The sequence below is a fragment of the Tachypleus tridentatus genome, chromosome 1 (assembly GCF_004210375.1).
Source record: "Tachypleus tridentatus isolate NWPU-2018 chromosome 1, ASM421037v1, whole genome shotgun sequence".
Taxonomy (NCBI): Eukaryota; Metazoa; Arthropoda; class Merostomata; order Xiphosura; family Limulidae; genus Tachypleus; species Tachypleus tridentatus.
In genome coordinates this window covers 94,229,190-94,250,274 of record NC_134825.1, presented here as the reverse complement: position 1 = coordinate 94,250,274, position 21,085 = coordinate 94,229,190, and the positions used below count along the sequence as shown (strand labels likewise).

At 33.2% G+C, this 21,085-nt stretch overlaps 1 protein-coding gene across 5 annotated transcripts in view; it reads right to left on the bottom strand.

The window, feature by feature from the left end:
• The window catches only part of LOC143255775 (uncharacterized), a 127,098-nt gene that overhangs the window by 58,657 nt on the left and 47,356 nt on the right, over window positions 1-21,085 (bottom strand). For 4 of the 5 annotated variants that reach the window (XM_076511980.1, XM_076512003.1, XM_076511971.1 and 1 more), the window contains exon 2: window positions 14,144-15,241. In XM_076511980.1, coding sequence (XP_076368095.1) covers window positions 14,144-14,244 — 101 coding nt within the window. In that variant the 5' untranslated portion in view covers window positions 14,245-15,241. The remainder of the gene's footprint in view (window positions 1-14,143; window positions 15,242-21,085) is intronic. The other variant, XM_076511994.1, reaches the window with a different exon arrangement.

Below are 21,085 nucleotides of genomic sequence, written 5' to 3'. Positions count from 1 at the left end.
AAAAAAAAGAACAAAATATATAAAGTAATTGAAGAAAATATAAAATCTACTGTTGTTGACAATGAAGCTGAGGCTACATTGTCAGACAATGAAAAACTAACAACTAGTAACGTAAATGCTAAAAACCCCACTCTGGATATTGAAACCAACACAAATTCGGAACCATACGAAACAAATTCTGACGACGAAGGCTTCACACTAGTGAAGGCTAGAAGTCATAAAAAAAACAAGAAAAACAAACATTAACAAACACAGAAACACACACAAAAAATATATCTAAATTACCAAAAACCGCCATTATCATACAAGGCATACCAGGAAATTACAACCAACCACAACTAGCAAAGGAAATATTCAGGTGTAAACCTAAAATTAACATTACTAACATTAAGCGTCTGTATCGCGGCGGGGTCCTCCTTCAAGGACAGGAACCCGCTGACTTAAATAGATTACTGAAAGAATGGCCTACAGACACTTTTAAAAAAAGGAAACATAACTTGTTTCTTTGTTTTGGAATTTCGCAGAAAGCTACACGAGGGCTATCTGTGCTAGCCGTCCCTAATTTAACAGTGTAAGACTAGAGGGAAGGCAGCTAGTCATCACCACCCACCGCCAACTCTTGGGCTACTCTTTTACCAACGAATAGTGGGATTGACCGTAACGTTATAACGCCCCCACGGCTGAAAGGGCGAGCATGTTTGGCGCGACCGGGATGCGAACCCGCGACCCTCAGATTACGAGTCGCACGCCCTAACACGCTTGGCCATGCCGGGCCCGGAAACATAACTATACACTTACCTGGAGCTAGGCCAACACCCAAATCTTTTGTAATAAGGGATTGCACCACTATTGACATAGAAGATATTAAGGTTGAATTAACTGAACTAAACATAAAACACGTTTCAGTGGAATGAATAATTTCTAATATAACTAAAAAACCAACTAATCTAATTAAAGTAATTACAGAAAATATCCAAGACATAACCCAGCTAATAAATAATGGTATCACAATGTGGTATCATAAATACACAGTAGAACAAACCAAAACATCATCAGTGGTTGCAACACAGCGTTACCAATGCCAAAGGTTTGGACATGTAGCAGCAGTATGCCAAGCAACTGCGCGTTGTGTAGGCTGTGTAGAAAATCACCACATTTCACAATGCACCAAACAAAACCCCAAACCTAAATGCTGTAATTGTGGGGAAGAACACACGGCAAACTATAAAGGTTGCCAGAAATACAAATCAATTAAGACACTTATACGAACTTAAAAATCCAAACACAAACAAGCCATAAACAAACAAAATTCACGAACAATTAAAACCAACTACCACTAAAGCACCAGAAAACACAAATACACAAACAAACTCATATACTGCAGTAGTAAAGAAAACATCATTCATGCAGGAAAAACCATCAATAAGTAATGAAGATTTACCTAAAACAACTGAAGACACAAAACCACACCTATGAATATTGAAAACATACTAACCAATGCCATTACTTATACCTTCTCTGAAATATTCACAGAATACACAAATCCAAATAATGAATACAGACTAACAGATATAATCATTAAAATAATTATGAAAAACATCGAAAAATACCTACCACAAATGTTAACATACATCATGAACTCTGTTAAACATGGATAAATTCACAGTATTACATATCAATATCCAAGGTGCTATTGCTTCCAGCACCTCTCCCTGTTAAATTTGTACATCTGATAAAATCAAATTTAAAGAACAATAATTAATAAAACAGTGCTAAATTAAAACAGCCACCTATGTAATAGACTTAACAAAAAGAAAAAAATATATAAATGGACATTGCCCTGAAAAGGACCAGTCTAAAGTTGATATTACTTCAGTATTAATCAGTCAATTTCAACAATGTAATGGAAGGAGGAAGGTCTTGGTGTACCTGATTCTCCTGGGTATAAAAATTATATATACCCAAATACCAGAGACAGACAGAGTGATTCGGAAAAGTATGACACACATAGAAGTCTTTAATCACCTTACACTGCATCAGTTCTGTAACAGTTAATCAAACTGGCAAATTTTCTGTTTACAGGATATTTCTTAATCTAAGCAGATGATAGAACAATGCAAGTCCATACTGTCTTGATATATGAATACTGAATGCATATAATGAGCAAATAATAACGTAACAATCTCTACTTTTGTGTGTGTGAATTAACAGCATCCATATGACACATACATTTGTTGTCTTATCAACATTGTATCTGTTGGCTTCTGATGATTTTCAGAATGTGCACCACACAGCTAAATGTAATATAAACAAGTATTAAACACTGCAAAAAATTAAGTGTGATGTAGGAATGGCAATGTATATACACAAGTACCCAATAAGTTCTGAGCCAGTCTTACAAGATTATGGTTATCACCCACTGTAAAACTGTATAACATTATTTAGGGATATCACCCGCAGTAAAAAATGTATAACATTATTTAGGGATATCAGCCACTGTAAAACTGTGTAACATTATTTATGGATATCAACCACTGTAAAACTGTATAACATTATTTATGGATATTAGCCACTGTAAAATTGTATAGCTTTATTCAGTTTAAATGTTTTTATTCATACATGAATTCATGCCACTGACAGGAATTCAACATATAGTTGTAGACAAAAGCTATTATTGAAAATATTTGGTTACTTACATGGTTTCTGCACATTTTGGCATTGCCATCTCTACATAATACTTAATTTTTGCAATTCTTTATTACTAATTTCCACACTTCATTTCAAACAATTTGATTGAAGTAGGTTGGTAGGTGAGCACTTGTTTTATTTTTATAATTCAATGGTAATATATATTGTTAATATCATATCAGGTTTGTTATGTTTCTTCATTGTTGTTGTAGAATGACCTCAGTTATTGATATTATACCACATGAATGGCTACAAAAGATTATTTAGTATCACTGCAAAGAACAAACAAATGTATATCTGTATCATCCCTAAAATAATGGTTGCACTGTCATCCCTACTTCTCTTAACTATATTTTCTTATTACTTCTTTTGTGACGTTTTTCCTTTGACTGAAATTTAGTGTAATAAAAGTTACTATTAAATGTGTTAATTTTTTTACTCCTTCTCTTATACATAATACAGCCCTAAAGACACTGATTGTACATTCTACGAAGCATTGAGTATTCTACATGTTTCTGCTATTTACTGTTCAGCTATTACGAGATGGTAATTCCTGTTTCACAACAGATTTATTTAAGAAAGCTAACTACAAGACATAATGCTAACATCGTTTATGACAGAATTATGATTTCTTGTTAGCTTATATTAAGTATTACCATACTTGTTCACAAGTACTCTTAAACTGCTTTTCTGTCGTACAAAAGCTAGTGCTAAAAAGTTCACATATTTTTTGGTTAGTGTTGAAAAATAAAAAAAACAAACGGGGGGGATAAACACTCTGGCTCTTTAGCTAGCTCCCAGTTCTTTACTTTAACACTTTTCAGTGATATTTGGGGTCTCACATGCTGTGAAATGGTAATTATGTTCCCATAAAAGGACTATAACTCAGACTTAGTAGTTCTTTGTTATACGTAATAGACTGAATGCGGTAACCACCTTTTTCACGGTCCCTCCTTACATACTAAGTATTACCGTGCTTATATTGATACATATAGTATTAATCGTAATTGAAAAGATTTATTCGAACACGGAAAAAAAAGAGACACACAAAGAAATATCATGTAAACCACCATCTAAAACTGAGAAAATACAAGCAACCTGAAATTACATTAACTGTGGTGTTTTGTGTGAATACTTCAACTGAAGTCAAACGCCGTTAATATATTTTATATTAATAACACAAAACAGTAGATGTAGTGAAAATGACAAAGTTAATATATTTTATATTAATAACACAAAACAGTAGATGTAGTGAAAATGACAAAGTTAATATATTTTCGTTATATTAAAACCATCTTAAAGTTCCGAAATTAATTTGATGAAGAGTAAACAGTCTCGTCAGGGTCTCAAGTGTTTCTTGTTATCAGAATACGCAGCATATGAGGTGAACACGTTTTTGCGTACAGGTGTGAAGGGCATAAGATAACCTACAAAAATAAAATATAAAGTATTACATCATTAACAGGTAAAGCAGTACTGAGCTTAGTTTCCCAAAGAAAGTAAAATTGAAGTTGCTTTGAAACCTACCCGATTTTAGGTTTCTTTGCGCTGAGAGACGATTTAAACAAACCATTCACTAATTTATCTATATTTTTAAAATCAAATCCATAGATACCTGTATAGTAGTTTTTAACCTGTGTTCACCATAATTACAGGTACATGCAACACTGGCGAAAATTACATGTATTTCTCTGATGAGTTTACATGTTTCAGGATTTCACTGTTCTAAAAACAACAAATATTTTATGACATCCAAAATCGTAACTGCAGAAACTGCACCTGTATCACTACATGCTATACCTGAAGCTAATAATAACAACAATAATAACTATGTTGATATTTATTTCCAGTATATTTCTGCTGCAGATTTCGTAATAAATATTAAAAGTAAGAATGGTCCATCCAATCTTAAAAAGATGATAAACTCTACTTTTTTCTTTCCCTTTCGCCGTTCGGCTATAGCTGGGTGTTTTTACTGTTTATTAAGTTGTTACACACTTAAAAGAAAATACACTTAATAACGTGGGCATTTATGCGTAACAAAAACATCTTAACCATTCATTACCACAGAAAGAGGGGACAAACTGATATTCAGAAAACATTCCTCTAGATATTTTGAAAGCACGCGTAGAGTAGTTATGCAGATTACTATTCCAGTAGTCCCCCTGCTGGGACAGATGCAAGTCTTCGGATTTACAACGCTAAAATCAGTGGTTCGATTCCCCTCGGTGGACACACCAGATAGTTCGATGTGGCTTTGCTATAAGAAAAACACATACACTATACTAGTACTGTTGTTAGCATTATACTTATGTTGTTCAACTTTTGCAATTACAATTATGATGATATTCTTGTTATTATAATTATGAGAATTTTGATATAATTTGCTAAAAAAAAAAAAAAGAATGCTTCAATTACGGGTAAGAATAATATAGGTCATTGGAATAATTACAAATAAACTTATAACATTTTCAGGTATATGTTCCTAATATAATATTATACAAATACTACTCTTTATTTACTATAACAACCAAAATGAACAGTAGGCCTTTACTGCTTTTACGTTCAATTATCAGAATATCGATCCCTCGGACTTATCACCTTTAAGTAACTTATCACCGGATTGTGACTAAAAAAACAAGGTTCGAAATACTTACACCTACTTAATATCTTTGTGTTTAAATAAAGAAGTTGAGAGTGAAAAGTTATTTACGAATACAATTGTTACATCAATCGTATATAATCGTTTTGCTTGACAATCAGTAAAAATCAAAATATTTGCTAATATTTATTCATCCATCAACCTTTGACTTATTCGAGTTGAGCACAGACTGAAAAGTTTGGAAACCGGTATTCCAAGTCATGAATCACGCACCTTATATAAACAGTGACTAAAGCTGTGGCATTGTCGTAAATATTAATAACATATGTAGTGTGACCGGTCCATATGTCTATATTGATCTATCTACTTATTTCCATATCTAACTACTGATAGGTCGCTAGGCCAATCTCAAACATACTTTAATAGTTTGAGACAAGGGGCATGTTAACTGGGATTCACAACCTCTTCTTATCATTGTTGCTGTTACTGAGCGTTTAATATCTTTGATGCAAGTTAACGATAATTACATTTATAGATAGCACTACGTCCTTTTACCGCAGAACTTAAATTTTACAGAACACAACATAACGTATCTCAGAGTGCGATAGCGCTCTCTATGGAAGAATGCAATGAAAAAAGATGGCCGCTATTATTGCACTAATACATAAAGTCAGCTGAACTTTCAAATCCAACAGTCACCATAAGGCTGATGTGAAGAGCCGTTTCTTGAGTTATACGTACTTCCTAGTTTTACCCCTAACCTTTAAACTTCGGTCTGTAAGACACTTATACGACAAATGACCGACCTATTAATTAATCACGTGAAACACTGTAAAAAGACTTCAAAAGCTGGGTGTTGAAAGCAGGTAAGAGAAAGCATACCTTCTGCCACTACTTTCACCGTTACCTTTCATTACAAAGTCACTTTTACAATCATACAGTGTATACCATGTTTTAAGCATATACATATTGAGTTCTTAAAGCTTATACAAAACTTATAGTGAGGTAATAATGAAACTATACTAATATGTTATGTTATACATAAACTTTATGAAAACTTAAGATATTTTTATTATCTGTCATTAGCATCCACCCAGACATTTTTCATTTCATAACTCGGACAAAGGACAGATACCTCAGCTTGTATGACATAAATTGGTATCATTGGTCCATGTTTCTATACTGATATGACAAACTTACATAAATTTTAAGTTTACAAGACCAAAATGGACACAATATTAACTATTATGCACTGTTTGTAATAGTATGATAAACAATATTGTTTTGTTTTAAATTCATTACGCCAAATTTAAACAACAGTCTTTTTAATCACTTTAAAATGAAAGGTTGAATACTGTTTCAAACAAAAACATGTGTAGAATATACGACAAATAGTGTTTATTAATAAACTGCTGCCTAATGTACTAATTGTTTAAAAAGAAGCGGAGTTAACAAGATTACTTCTTATGTACATACAATCTTATTACAACTGAGCTTGCGACGTATTCGTTCAAAACTCCGATCTTTGCCATACCTAAGATCACCATCATAACTGGTAACAAGTTTTATAACTACGCAGCATTTTTATACCTGAGAAATAAATAAAACGATTGAAATTTTCATGAAAATATGTTTCAGATTTAACCAATGAAATTTACAAGAAAAGGAGTAAGTTTCAAATATAAAACAATAAAAAACAAACTTAAAAATATATTTTGTGAAAATCTCAAGAGTGTTGCAACAGAAGAGCAAGCATTTTCATAGATAAATGTGTCTGTAAAGCATACCTTAATAAAATCTATTCTGTGGTATAATGCTGCAGTGATGGCGAACATTACTGAATGTCAAGAATGAGTGCATTGTTGTAAAATTGTCAGACAATTCCAGGAAAGGCCGCAAGCCGGAAGGCGGCTATTTCTGCTAGTAAACAAAATGTCTTGAATTTACTGTGGTATGAACAGACAGTTACTGCAATGCTGATATCAGAGTACATACAGCAATATCGAAATACTAACTTGGACAACACTGTCAAACTTGAAAAAAAACCTTCTTACAAAATCAGACTAGATTGGCGTAAACCATAAATGAAACGTCACCACGTTTCGTTTTGGGTTTACTTAAAAACCACAAGTGAAAACTACTTTCGTTAACTCCCTACTCTCCTTATGTACTCTCGAAATAAAATACGCCTCGCAGTGAGCTAGCTTTGTTCTCTTTTCAGTACTGTTTCTACAAGTTCAAGCTGTGTGAAAAACAAACAAATGGCACTTACACTAGGTGTGAACACTAAGAGACAAAAATAGTGACCGACAAGAAAAGTACATCTGGGTGTTTAGACAAATGGTACGCTATGAGACGTAGATCTGAGTTTGGTTCACATTTTGATCTATAAGTTAATTTCTGATAAGTAAGCACCATGAAACTACACAATTATAAATCTACTTAAACACAGCTTGACGTAAAAATATACATACAGATATTGATTAACATATGTTTGTGTACATTTAAGTAACTGTAAGACATAAAAGTAAATAGCGCAACAAATGAGAAATGAAAATGATTACCGACTAACCTGAGAATGGGATGATAAAGACAACTAAAGCCACGAAAAAATAGCAAAGAGGAGACAACAGACATTTTTCTGATTTTATTTTTCGTAGTTCCAATATAATGAGCTGTGACCACTGAATAATTTTTGTACGCTAATTAAAGAAATAATTAGAAAAAACCAAAAAACGCCTGCCTTAACATTTTTTTGTATAATATACTAACCACTTGCCTTGTAACCATTTATTTACCTATACAGCAAAAATAAAGAGTTGCTTCGCCTATTTACCTGGTATCGCAAGTTTTTGTAAGAACTGGATGAACCAACATCGATGAAAATTGGTAGAGTAACTCAGGTGTGCCCTTCTTCCCTGAAAATCGAGCTTGAAAAGTTAAACACTCAGAAGAACAGTTTGAGATTGGCAGCCATTTCTATTTTAAAATAATAATATAACAATTACATAAAATATTTCTTTGATTCTAACTAACTGTGTGTTAATTATGATCCACAAGAAGATGAATACCAAACAAGTTCACTCCAAGAACTTTACATTCTTCGCTTCTCAGGGTTCGGCTCGATAACCTCCTACTGACGTTAATCATCAAAAATACTTGAACTTGTTAAAAGTACAATTTGTAAGCCGATTAACAGTTATATAAATGTGTGATAATCTTAAGTATTAGTCCTAATCAGTAAAGTGTGTTATCAAACTGTGGTCAAATCTCATCAGCTGGAGTTGGGGTGGATGTTGTTGAATAGTTGCATTCCTTGCACTCTATTAGCTCACAACTACCGTAATGAAGCCAAATAACTCTGGATAATGCAAGCCAAAAAAAAAAGAAAAATGAAATGTTCTTTGAACCATCTTTATAGTAATATGATTGATATAAATGTGGATAATATGTAAAAAAAAAAAAAAAACAACCATTGAAGCAAGCATAGTTTGTTTTAAACGTATGAACTAGATACATATTGTGTATAAAGTAGATGTAGATTATTTGTTTACGTGTATCTGAAGCATAAGTGACCATTTGTTCAAGTTTCTGACAGCAGGTGATATTATTAAGTGAATAAAGTAGATGTAAGCCATTCTTTTAATGGTGAATAATAGATAATTATTTGCTAAAATAAATATTCAAGTAATCTTTATATTCGTGTAACATTCAGGTAAATGAAGCAAAAAAAAAAGATGATCTGCCCAAAAGAACGAAACTGACCTGAATCACTGCATGACGTAGTTTTGAATGATCTTTAACAAGTACGAAATAGTTGAAGACAACGAGTATTGAACAGCTGTAAATTACAAGTGTGATGCTTGTGTGTGGTGTAATAAGTCTGATGTAAGCAACCTGATCAGCACTATAGTGTCTATTCGTATAAACGTTTATGAACTTGTTATAAAAGCCTCGCACATCATAGCATTTGTTTTATAAAATATACAGTGAAGAAACCCTGGTACCTAAATGACTTCAATAACAGGAAGGCGATCCTTTCGCCGAGTACAAAACACGCGGAAACTTCTTCATCCAACTGTGCAGTGCGTGACGAACGTCCTTGTGGCTATCAGCAGTGTTACGTGCCAACGAATACAGCATTAAAAATGGATGGAATACCTTTCCACAATGGTTATTGCTAACATCCACATACATGATACATAATTAACTATCTAGAATGGTGGGAATTTTGACTTTTTTTTCAGCGTTAATGAGTCACTTAAAGCTGCATTAACTGGTTTATATACACACACACACACACACACACACACACACATATTTAATTTAATAGAGAGCCAAAAGTTTTAACAGCTACATGATTTTTATAGCCAACGGCGAAGCATTTCAAAGCTGTTGATTTTAGTAACATAATGTAGTAGCTGTAATAATTCAAGCTAAAGTAGTAGCAGCAAGTTTCCACTTTTCTTCGAAACACTAATACGTCCAGAATATTTCATTTAGAAAACAAAACTGTACTTGGGGAAATTTCATTTTTATAAGTATCCAAAAAATCTATTCCACTATATTGTCACCTTTCAGTTTTAAAATAAATATTGTTTGTATGTTTACGTGTTGTTAAGCGCAAAACTACACAATGGACTAACTGTGGTGGTTCCACAACGGGTATTGAAACCTGGTTTATAGCGTCAGAAGCCTTCAAACTTACAGCTGAACCCTTCAGGAAGTGAAGAACAGTCGCTTGTTGATTGTCACTCTGGACGAGTTGTTGATCTACTACAAAAACAACACATATCTGCTATCAAAGTAGAATCAATTCTGCGGTGATCTATACACACCCAAGTGTCACGTTATTTATTAAAAAGAAAACAGATTGATGTTTAATAATATTAATTTCCGATTAGAGTTAGCTATGCACTTAGAACGAAACTATAAATCAATCTGACCATTGCTACACCTAATTATTCATTCTTTTCTTACATTTTTACTTATAAAATTTAAATACATAATTTTATCAATTGGGTACCTTTGCTATTTACGATATATTCGGCTGTGATCCCAAAAAACACTTTTAGGAAGTTCAGCCAGCTTAGGATATTTAGGTTCATCCTAAATACCAATTCTAATGAAAACAATAACATCTCAAATGTTGAGATATAAAGCTTCCAGTTAAGCTATAATAGCCATAAAGATGAAAAATCCAAAACAACAAGAATATAGTACATAAGTAAGGACAAACTATAAAAGTTTAGTTAACTGACTGTACGCGGCTAAAGAAACACAAATATAAGCCAATTCTGTGTTAGTTTCATGAGCCAAAAAAAATCACAACAAAACTAGAAACAGCAACTGAAAACAATAATCTGGTAAGCATTAGCCTCGTGACAGGGTTTGTTTCTAGCTAAAACGTGTGCGTACATGTGCCAAATACTTTATGCAAATTCGTTATTGAACTGTTGAAATTCAATGTGATTCTAATCTCTAATCTACACACACACAAATAAAAAGTTTGTTTGTTTGTTTGTATTCGATACTCACACAAAGTCACAAAAAGACTATTTACCGTAGCAGTTCCACATTTTGAACTGACAGTCCAGAAGAAATTTAGTTAAAGCATTCATCACTAATTTTTTGGCAGCTCTAATTGAGTAGGGGATTTGGCCATCACTAACAGGTCCAAAGTACGGAGTGTAATTTCTTTTTGGCAACAGGAAGTGAACTGTAAACTCTCAAATTCACACTACTAGGCCACGCCCAACCGTAAAGCAGAGCTGCTCGTCTGTTTGAATTTCTAGTGTCTTGATGTCACAATTTGTTATGAGGAGCTTGTTGAATCCATTTGGATTAAATGTGTTTGAGGTACTCAAAAGGATCCTAAAGAGTTTAAATTAATAAGCAATCAGAAGCACGGTTTCAATTTGGAAGCCATTTCTATTTTGAATACGTAAAGCCGACACCAAAAGTCATTTTGACGTTTAATGCCACGCGTGTAGTTTAGCTATTTATAACGCAATTGCTAATAGCTTATATTCAGTAGACCGACATGACGAATGACGCAAACGCACACCATTTCGTAATACTCGTGAAGACAATGAACATAAATAACGCGCCGAAGCACGAGTACATTTCTAATACTTCATATTTAATACATTATTTGTACATTTCAGGCTACGTGATAAATATTAAAATGAGCAGGATAACTGAAAGCATGATTTTTAAACCTATGAATAAACTGGTTTAAAATACTGATTCGAAACAATTTAAATGCCAAAGATCACTACGATTTTAGTGGAATTTATTTATATGCTTCGTATCTGTAGAGGTTTTCTTTCATATATAACTTCACTCAATACTGAATAAGCAAGCACTGAGAAAATTGGCAACTTCACAATTTCTGAAGGAAAATCCTTCTAAACTGACACGGACAAAATTCTCTATTACAAATAGCATATTTTGAAGGAAAACCATAATAAACAAAACACTTTCTAATCTAAAAAGTTGAACCTAAATAGAAGTGGTTAGTAATATTTAACCGTATTTTTATATCCAAAAGTGTTTCTAACAGTTCAAACTACGTATACCTACCTACATGTACGTATATTTGTACGTTGCCCTCACAGTTAAGTGAACACAAGATTACTTCTTTAAAAGATATATACCGAAATAAATTCAACTTCATGAAGAAAAGGTGTTTTCAGGTAGAATCTATGTTATATTTCTTATTTGTGTTTAAGAAAAACTGCTATTTAAAAAGTTAACTCGAAACGTCCTATACTTCAATGAAACTTTTCATATATATATCTACAGTACTGTGCAAAAGTGCTACGACAAGCAAATATTTTGTCATTCTTTCCGTTTTATGGGGATAGTTCTTCCATATCATTATAGAATGTAAATTTCGACACTATGGTAATTCTTCACTGATCCCTGTTGACAACAAAATGAGCCAGGACGAGAATATCTCTTGTTCTTTAGAATTCCCATACACTTGTACCAAGAGCATGTCATAATGGTTCTGCGTGAATAAATATACTGATCAAATTTATGGTATGAAATAACTGTCATGGTATCCCATGCAAGGTTTTCACTGTATATAAAGAACTAATGACGAGCTAGCATACAGTGCCGGCATGTGCTACAATAAATCAATTTAACAACACTCCACAAATAAACCTTGATAAAAACAGTATTTAAAACTATATATAAAGTTTTGTTTTCATGCCACGGCCCAAAAAGCGTAGAGAATTGTCAGTAGAGCAGATATTTCGCATTAAAGCTTTATGTGATGACTCTCTAACAAATTGCAGCAGACTTGAAATGCTCCCCCAAACACCTACAATCGCGATACCAAGAAGGTAAATTTGAAAATAGGAAAGAAAGAGATAGAACACTTCAACTCAATAATATTATGCTAAGTATCTTCGTTTATAAAGCCTTCAGGATAGAAGAAAGACTGCCACTGATCTCTAGCATGAGTTTGTTTGTTTGTTTTTGGATTTCGCACAAAGCTACTCGAGGGTTATCTTCGCTAGCTGTCCCTAATTTAGTAGTGTAAGACTAGAGGGAAGGCAGCTAGTCATCACCACCCACCGCCAACTCTTGGGCTACTCTTTTACCAACGAATAGTGGGATTGACCGTAATATTATAACGCCCCCACGGCTGGGAGGGCGAGCATGTTTGGCGCGACCGGGATGCGAACCCGCGACCCTCAGATTACGAGTCGCACGCCTTAACACGCTTGGCCATGCCGGTCCATCTCTAGCATGAGATAAATCATCATTATCAAATGACAAAAAAAAGTGTCCAGATCTATAGTATAAAGAAAAATCAACAAATATGGAATATTTGGTCATTTAGCACTTAAAACAAAAACACCTTTATTTCAATCTCCAAATTTTGTAAAGAGGCTGACGATACAAAACTGGACTGCTGATGATTGGAAAGGATATGTTATGACGAAATAATCCAAGTTTGAAATACCTGGTTCAAAATGTAGGTTATACGTCTGGCGGAAGAAAGGTTAAAGCTACCTCAATGCATAGCATTTACAATAAAGCATGGGACAGACAAGTACCATCAGATACTCATCTGTCGTGGTCCAGCGAATTGAGTATTATTGGTAAAAGATTATACTACCAAAAAGATAATGACCCCAAACACGCACACAATCTATGCAGAAATTTTTTAGCTAAGAAAGAGGCTGCTGGAGTCATTCAAATGATGCAATGGTCCTCACAGAACCCTAATCAACCCAATCCAATAGGTTCGGGATTTTATAGATCAACAACTTGATAAATCAGAAGTTAATTACGAAAAAACAAGTATGGGAATGTATTAGAAACATTTGTAATAAAGTCTTAAAGGACACTTTGATTAAATATACTATAACAATACCTGAAAGGCTGCCTCCAGTTATTAAAGCACAAGGCTGACATACAAAACATTAACACTTTGATGAAATAATAATCAGTGATGTCGAGAAATCCCACTTGTAGAGAAAAATATATATGTAAAAACGGCTCGTTTTATTATTTTTACGTTGTTCGCTCCTCTACGTTAAAAATAATTCTCAACCCAAACACATATGTACACAAACACACATATAAAACACGAATTATGAATTAAGTGGCAAGTACTTTGGCTTTTTAGATTTGCAGAATTTTAACAGGATATAAAACACTTTTTACAATTTACTTTTATTATATGCAACTTTTGGGCTCGTTTTTTTTTGGGTAAAATTTCTCCATTTCTACACACATACACACACACATATATACATATCCTCTCCAATACTCACACTTCACACCACAAATATTTAGCCATACATTAAACTGTAAAGCTTATTTACTTACTTCATGTAATAAATTCTCCCATCTGTGGTAAGATGTGCGGTACATCCTCTCCGGATTCTTTGATTGATCTCAGCCAAATACTTTTCGATTTCCGAAGACATGATCACGTGGTGACGAGTACTGTGTTAACTGCTAGTCGTATAATAGCAGCAGTACATCACTGCATGTCTGCCTACATTACTTCTGGATAATTTTACTTTGTTCAAATTTTGTTAAACATGTTGTGTCACAAAAGACCTCAACTTTTTAAAAACATCTGCTCAGCGTTAAGCATGAAGTATCACTCATGCTCCGTTCTGGATGAACTGTTCCTAAATACATGAAAATACATTTACACGTGACGTAGTAGTTTGCGCAATGTTTCAGACAACTCTTCCGGTTTAAGGAAAAGATCTGCAAAATATATTAGTTGAGACTAATCACCATAGTTGGCCATAAGCAGCGGCTTTAAACCTTTTCACACCACTACCAATAATAAAAGAGACTTTTGAGTTCTTACCGTTGAAAGAACGACTCATTAGGGCAAATCAACAGAACCTATGAGAAGTTGGCTTTTTAATTTTTAAACATTGTCAGCCTACATATGGCTACGTATAAAACGTCAAGATATCAGAAAAAGAGAACAAAAAGTCCTGAGCCCGCAAAAGATACATCACTAAACAGAGCTTGTGCACCACCAGCGTCGGAGGATCGCATTCAACAAATATTACAATTTGTGTTTGACGCTTTCTAAACCATTCATGTTTCAACTTTCTTCAGACATACCTAAAAAAATATTACAGTTACACTCCTAACAGATGATTCACATTTTAGGGAGATGGTTACTTATTTTATTTGCTTACAAACAACACATTTCTCCACGTGGAAATTCACATCGAGATAGTTTCTGTCTTCCACCTGAGATTTGTAGCTTCTAGCACGTTTTCCCAACTATATTCCTCTTTACAGAATTTACAGATGTTTCAGCCGCTGCTCAATCCACACAGGAATAATTGAATTCCAAAAGGATCCAGTCCACACAGCTCCTAAGTCCAGTTGAGTTCAACAAGATCAAAACACCATGCTGGTTTTTTATTGTTCAATAAAAACTCCAAAGACCTGCAAGAAGATTGAAACATAATTCAAATATATAGGGTAATATCTCTTACAGTGTCTTAATGGATTTCTAGTGTATGTATGTTTTTAGCAGTTGTATTTCGGTTTATAGGCAATGTTTCTAACTCAACACTAACAAACAAAGTACGTGAATTTCACATCTACTGAAGGGCTCTACGTAGTAACCAAAACCTCGTCAAGAATTTTAAAGAGGCAACGGAGAATATTTCAAAAAATGTTAACGTACAGGTCAAGCATGATATCAAATAATACAGTACTAAAACTAAGCATCAGCAGTTACAGAAGCTAAGACAATTACATTACAAGGTATAACACTGTTGTTTCAGTAATTTACGTAGTTTGTATAATGGCTACTACAGATAACATTTCGATAACTTACAAATAAAAAGAACAACAAAAACATTGCTTATAGTCCGCATGTGCACATAGATTACCTTCAACATCTGAAGTAATAACACATCAATTAACGCATAATGATGAGTAAAAAACTAATCCCAAGTAAAACAAGGCTGTAAAAAAACTGTTACCACATTTACACTTTTATTTCACTTTACGCGTTATTAACAATGCCCCAATCTTGATCTTGTACATTGTATATCATGCTCTTTACCTATGGTATTTTGTAGTTTCGGGTCACAGTTTAAAAGTTAGGAAGGATTATATATGCTTGATGTTTTACTATCGCGCCAGACAAAATTGAGGTTTACAGAAACTCGGTATTATGTTTCAACATATAGTAGTGTCTTCCTCAGTGACTTCTGAAAATTGTACACGCATATGAATATTGTTGAGACAGTAAACAGAATGTGGGGTTCTGCTGGAATGGTAACTCTCGTGTCCCTATTCGTATGATTCATGTCTTCAGGAATACGCTAAAACTTTGGAAAACTTGTAGAAATTCAACGCTATGTTTAAAGCCATGAATGTGTTAGTTTTTCAGTCTGGATTATGATCATCTATGATAACTGAATTTTATATTTCCAAGATCTTCTAACATCACGAGTTCTCAAAGTAATATATTTACCTATAATATACGATCCTGATTACTGAAGAACAAAAACATCACATTAATCACTCTAGTCGTTTTATTGCCGACAAATGATATAAACGTATGCTATTGTTCGTAATAATCGATTTAATGACTTTAAAAAAAACAAAAACACGCAGTTATAAACGTTAGATGAAAACATTAATAGTTGTTTTCTAATCTATGGTCATTTTGTCTTTCATCATAGCAATAACAGGTTCTAATTAATGGTTTTTAAGTTTGATGGCACAGCTATTTATTTGCAATACATATTCTAACATTATGATGCTATTCAACACAAATCAATGCATATTTCTGGCAGTAACTGTCCTTTTACAGAAAACATTCTAAACTTTTTTTTTTAATTGACATAACGTCCATGTAGCTTTGAGACATTAGTTGTTTACGACTAGACTTCACGTTAATAGTTACTGAAAGTAAGCTTAAAAACTTGAAGGTTTTTCGTGATATTAGTTAAAGTTATGACGGGATCCCCGGAATCATGTCTGTCGTCACGATAACCTGTTTATTATTTTACGCTATTTAACGGAATTCGGTACCCTTGAGTGCCTTTGCGCAAAATTAAAAAAAAAAAAAAATCTTTCCCCATTGTGAGCTAGTAAGATTCACAGTACCATAATAAATAGTATGAATTATGCTTCTTTCTTCACCACGAGCTAGCATGATTCACGGACAATGATTTATCCAGAATTTGAAAAAGAGGAAGGCAAGCTTTAACATTCATATTTGCATATAATTTGCATTTATTTTTATAATAGTTGAACTGTATTACTTCCTTTAAATTGATTAAATGAGTGTTATAACGTATTAATAACGTGCCACTTTATTAACGTCACTCAGCTACTGTGAATCGCGACTACGCTGAAGTCGAAATTTTGGAAGTCATAAATAGGATTTTGAGTGAGCTAGATGTAACGAATAAGTTTAACAAAATAAAATTGTGAAAATTTAACAAGCGAAATATCCAAGAGGGGCATAGTTTAAATATTGAAAAATGGCGTTCTCTAACAGTGGTTCTTGTTATTTTTTGCCACGTCAAAACATGATATATGAATCGCGTGGATTTACTAATGAGAAAGGAAAACCAGTTACACAACACAGCGGTTATTCTGTTTTTCTTTACTCGAATACGTATACTTGATTAAGCGCAAAAGTGAACGATATTTATGCTGTGACTACTGCAAAAATCGAATCCCAAATTTTAGAGTTATAAACACTAACACCTAAAGCCGAGTCATATAATGGTGTACGTGTATACGTTTTATGGAAATTCATGTGGAAATTCCTTTCGAAAATATGTCATTCTATTCTTCAACTTACCCTGATATCACAGTCTTTGGAATTCGTTCAATGTTGAACAGGGAATCTAACAGGTATCTAAACTGTCCTACATGTATGTTAGAATTCAAGCAGGTTTTTTTTACTTTACTAAAATTGAGTGTGTGTAACGAAAAAGTATTTACGTGAAAATAAGTCTAAATATTTCACAGAATAGTTACGTCTTCCTCTCTGTAAAGCACAAAGACGAGTGTCAGTTAACTTTCACATAATGGTGAAATATCAAAGATAATATTAAAACACCATTCCAGCATCCAATATCACAATAATATAAAACAACGTTAAAATTAACTGATTGAACGCAGTTCGTTATTTAAATTTTCTCTGCTATACAATTTTATTTTGACAGCGCACAAGTTCAAAACGTTTTTATCACATCAGGTCACGTGTTTTTAAATGTCTAATTACATTAAATAAGGATGCGAGTTGGGCCAAGAGTAAGGATTTTGGAAGTGGCGAGTCGAATTCGAGTCCATGCGATACCACAAAATATATCCCGCTTAAGCTATAGATGTGTGATATGAATGATAATAAATCCCCTTGGTGTGGATGATGGGTGGCATGGTGTTGCTAACTAGTCAATAGTTCAAAATTAGGGAGAAAGGAAGTAGTTATATCGTAAATCCCTAAGTACTGTAGTGCTTAATATTAGGGATAGTGATGAAACAAAATGATGGCCGTAAAAATCACTCGTTTAAAACCATCTTAAAATGTCTGAATACTAACAATGACTATTTCACAGTATTGGCAGAGCAAAACTAAAGCTTATTGTACTTTATAAGTTTTTTGTTTATTTCGTGTAAAGCAGTACGAGGGCTATCTGTGCTAGCCGATCTTAATTTAGCAGTGTATGACAAGAGGAAAGGCAGCTTAGTCATAACCCCCAATCGCCAACTCTTGGGCTACTCTTTAACCAACAAATACTAGGACTGATCATCACATTATAACGCCCCCACGGCTGAACAGGCGAGTGTGTTTGGTGTGACGGGGATTCGAACCCGCGACCCTAAGATTACTTATAAAGCCGCCATGAACGTTACACGTGTTTATAGAGTGAATCAAAATTTTACTATTTTAACGAATTTTCTTCTATGTAAGTAACTTTTCCAGACAAGTGTATAGAAAAAAATGGCGAACCATATTGCTCCAGCTCATTCTCGAAACTGTTCCTTTTAGGGTCTCGCTGACTCCTTTCTTGTACCACGTGGGATACACTAGTATGTTTGCTAAAGTAAGAATTTAAAGTTTTAATCAACTCGATTTTTGTTGTTTTGACTTTTTTGTTCCAATACTTTTTGTAGCATTATATCGTCATATATTACTATAGGTAGCTGGGTTACGTATATATCGATCCATACTCTTCTTTATTGTATATTTATATACAAAAACGGATGATATGTTATTTTGAGCTTATAATTAAGTTTGAGGGTAGTTTGGTTGCGGAACTGATGAGTAATAAAACCAAAAGGGGAATATGCGAGCCCCATGCTTATAAATCAGTTATTTATAACTGATTTATAAATAAATACAACTATCTTCGTGATAGTTCGAAGATGGTGCACAAAAATATGGCTGATAAAAATGAAAATAAGTACAGTAACTTTTTAAATTTTATCAAGTACAGTGATTTGTAAAAGTAGGGATATATATTTTTTAATTTTAAGTAAATCAGTTTTGTAATTTTGGCTTTCTTGTTTCAATATTTTTTGTAATATTAGGCCTTCTAAACACTCTTAGTTTTCCCACTACAAAGGATTCCTACTTCAAAGACTATTATCATTTTCAGAAAGGTATGCTTAACTGATATCTCTTGGACGCTTTCGCAAAAGAGTGGAACTGAATAGTATTGAGACAGTCTACTTTCACTGAAAATCTACTGATATATCAGTAGTAATAGCCCACTTCACAGACGGTAGTGACGTCAATGAAAAGGGCAGTGAACGCTAATTCAACAGTTAATTGATTCTTCCTTAAAAGGATGCTTAACACCAGTTCACTTATAACTAATTCCTCCTAAAAAGAATGTTTAACATTAAAGAACAGTTAAATTTCCTGTCCTAAAAGGACTATATCTCAATAAAGTTATTAAAGATTTTGGTGATATAATAAAATATCAAAAACAATATTTAAGGTAACACAATTATATACATTTTCACCACGCACACAATAGATGTCTGTATGTTTAAACTGCCCCCCCCCCAAAGTACTTTCATACAATAATTAAAACATTATACAACACTTTACATCATTACATAACAAACGTTTTATTAACGTTTTTACTAATTTGTGACAAAATAATTTATACATGCTTTACAGAGGAAGATTTTCACATATACTTAATCACGTTATTACCGTAGGATTTTCACAAATATGCTGTGATATTACTTCTACAAGTCACCAATGTCTAGACTTAATTATGATAAAATACATTATCTGTAATAAAAATAATAAATGATTGACTTACTTCTTTCATTTTATATATAACCATTGATCACTAGCAAACACACACAAAACTTGTAAAAGTATGGAATACATACCTGAACTGTTTATTGCTTCTTTCAGATAGTGTTCAATAGGACATAAATGTTTCACAAACCCAACCTAACCAATAATCGCCCTAGTACTAAATGAACGCCGTGTTGATTACTAATACTTAACATACCATAACTTTCAAACTGTCTATCACGAAATATACATACATATTTCTATATGTTCATAAAACTAACGAATCTGTAACTAATTTCGAACTAGAATACGCATACAGACAGTTATTTGTGATAACACGTGATCAAATATAAAGCTTAATTCTACAGCACCTTGGAGATACTGACCTCACCAAATAACACAGATTATTAAAAGTCAATTCTGAGTTGGCCGGGAATATATGGGTTGAGAAGTACTGTGTCACTATACAGAAGTAGAGCAGAATTTGAAGAAATAAAACGTGATAGTTCGAAGTGTTTGATATTCTAAGCCATAGACGGTTTTGGTTAAGAAAATATACGAAATTAGAAAAAACCATAGGATTAAAATTACCAAGTCTATTTCACAATAACCGACTAGCTAGCCCATGGGCTAAGTTATTGAAGTTTTTGGTAACATGAATTATACAATTTAGAGTTGTCATATATATACTTGACATCGGTTGCACTTTAATATATAGCTAAATATAACCAACTAGACTGTAATTACAATACAAAATATATTTGACAATGAACTCTACACACATATATATATATATATATATATATATATATATAATTAATTAATTTTTTTTTTACATAATGTTTAAATGATCAGTTTATTACTCAGCTTAAATTGCTACGAAAATTATCAGTTTTAGTCTGCTTAGAATGTAATGAAAGTTCTATTTAAACGCGATACATTTATATTTACGGGAAACTTTTATTAAAAGTTAATTATAAACACACTTTCGCTAT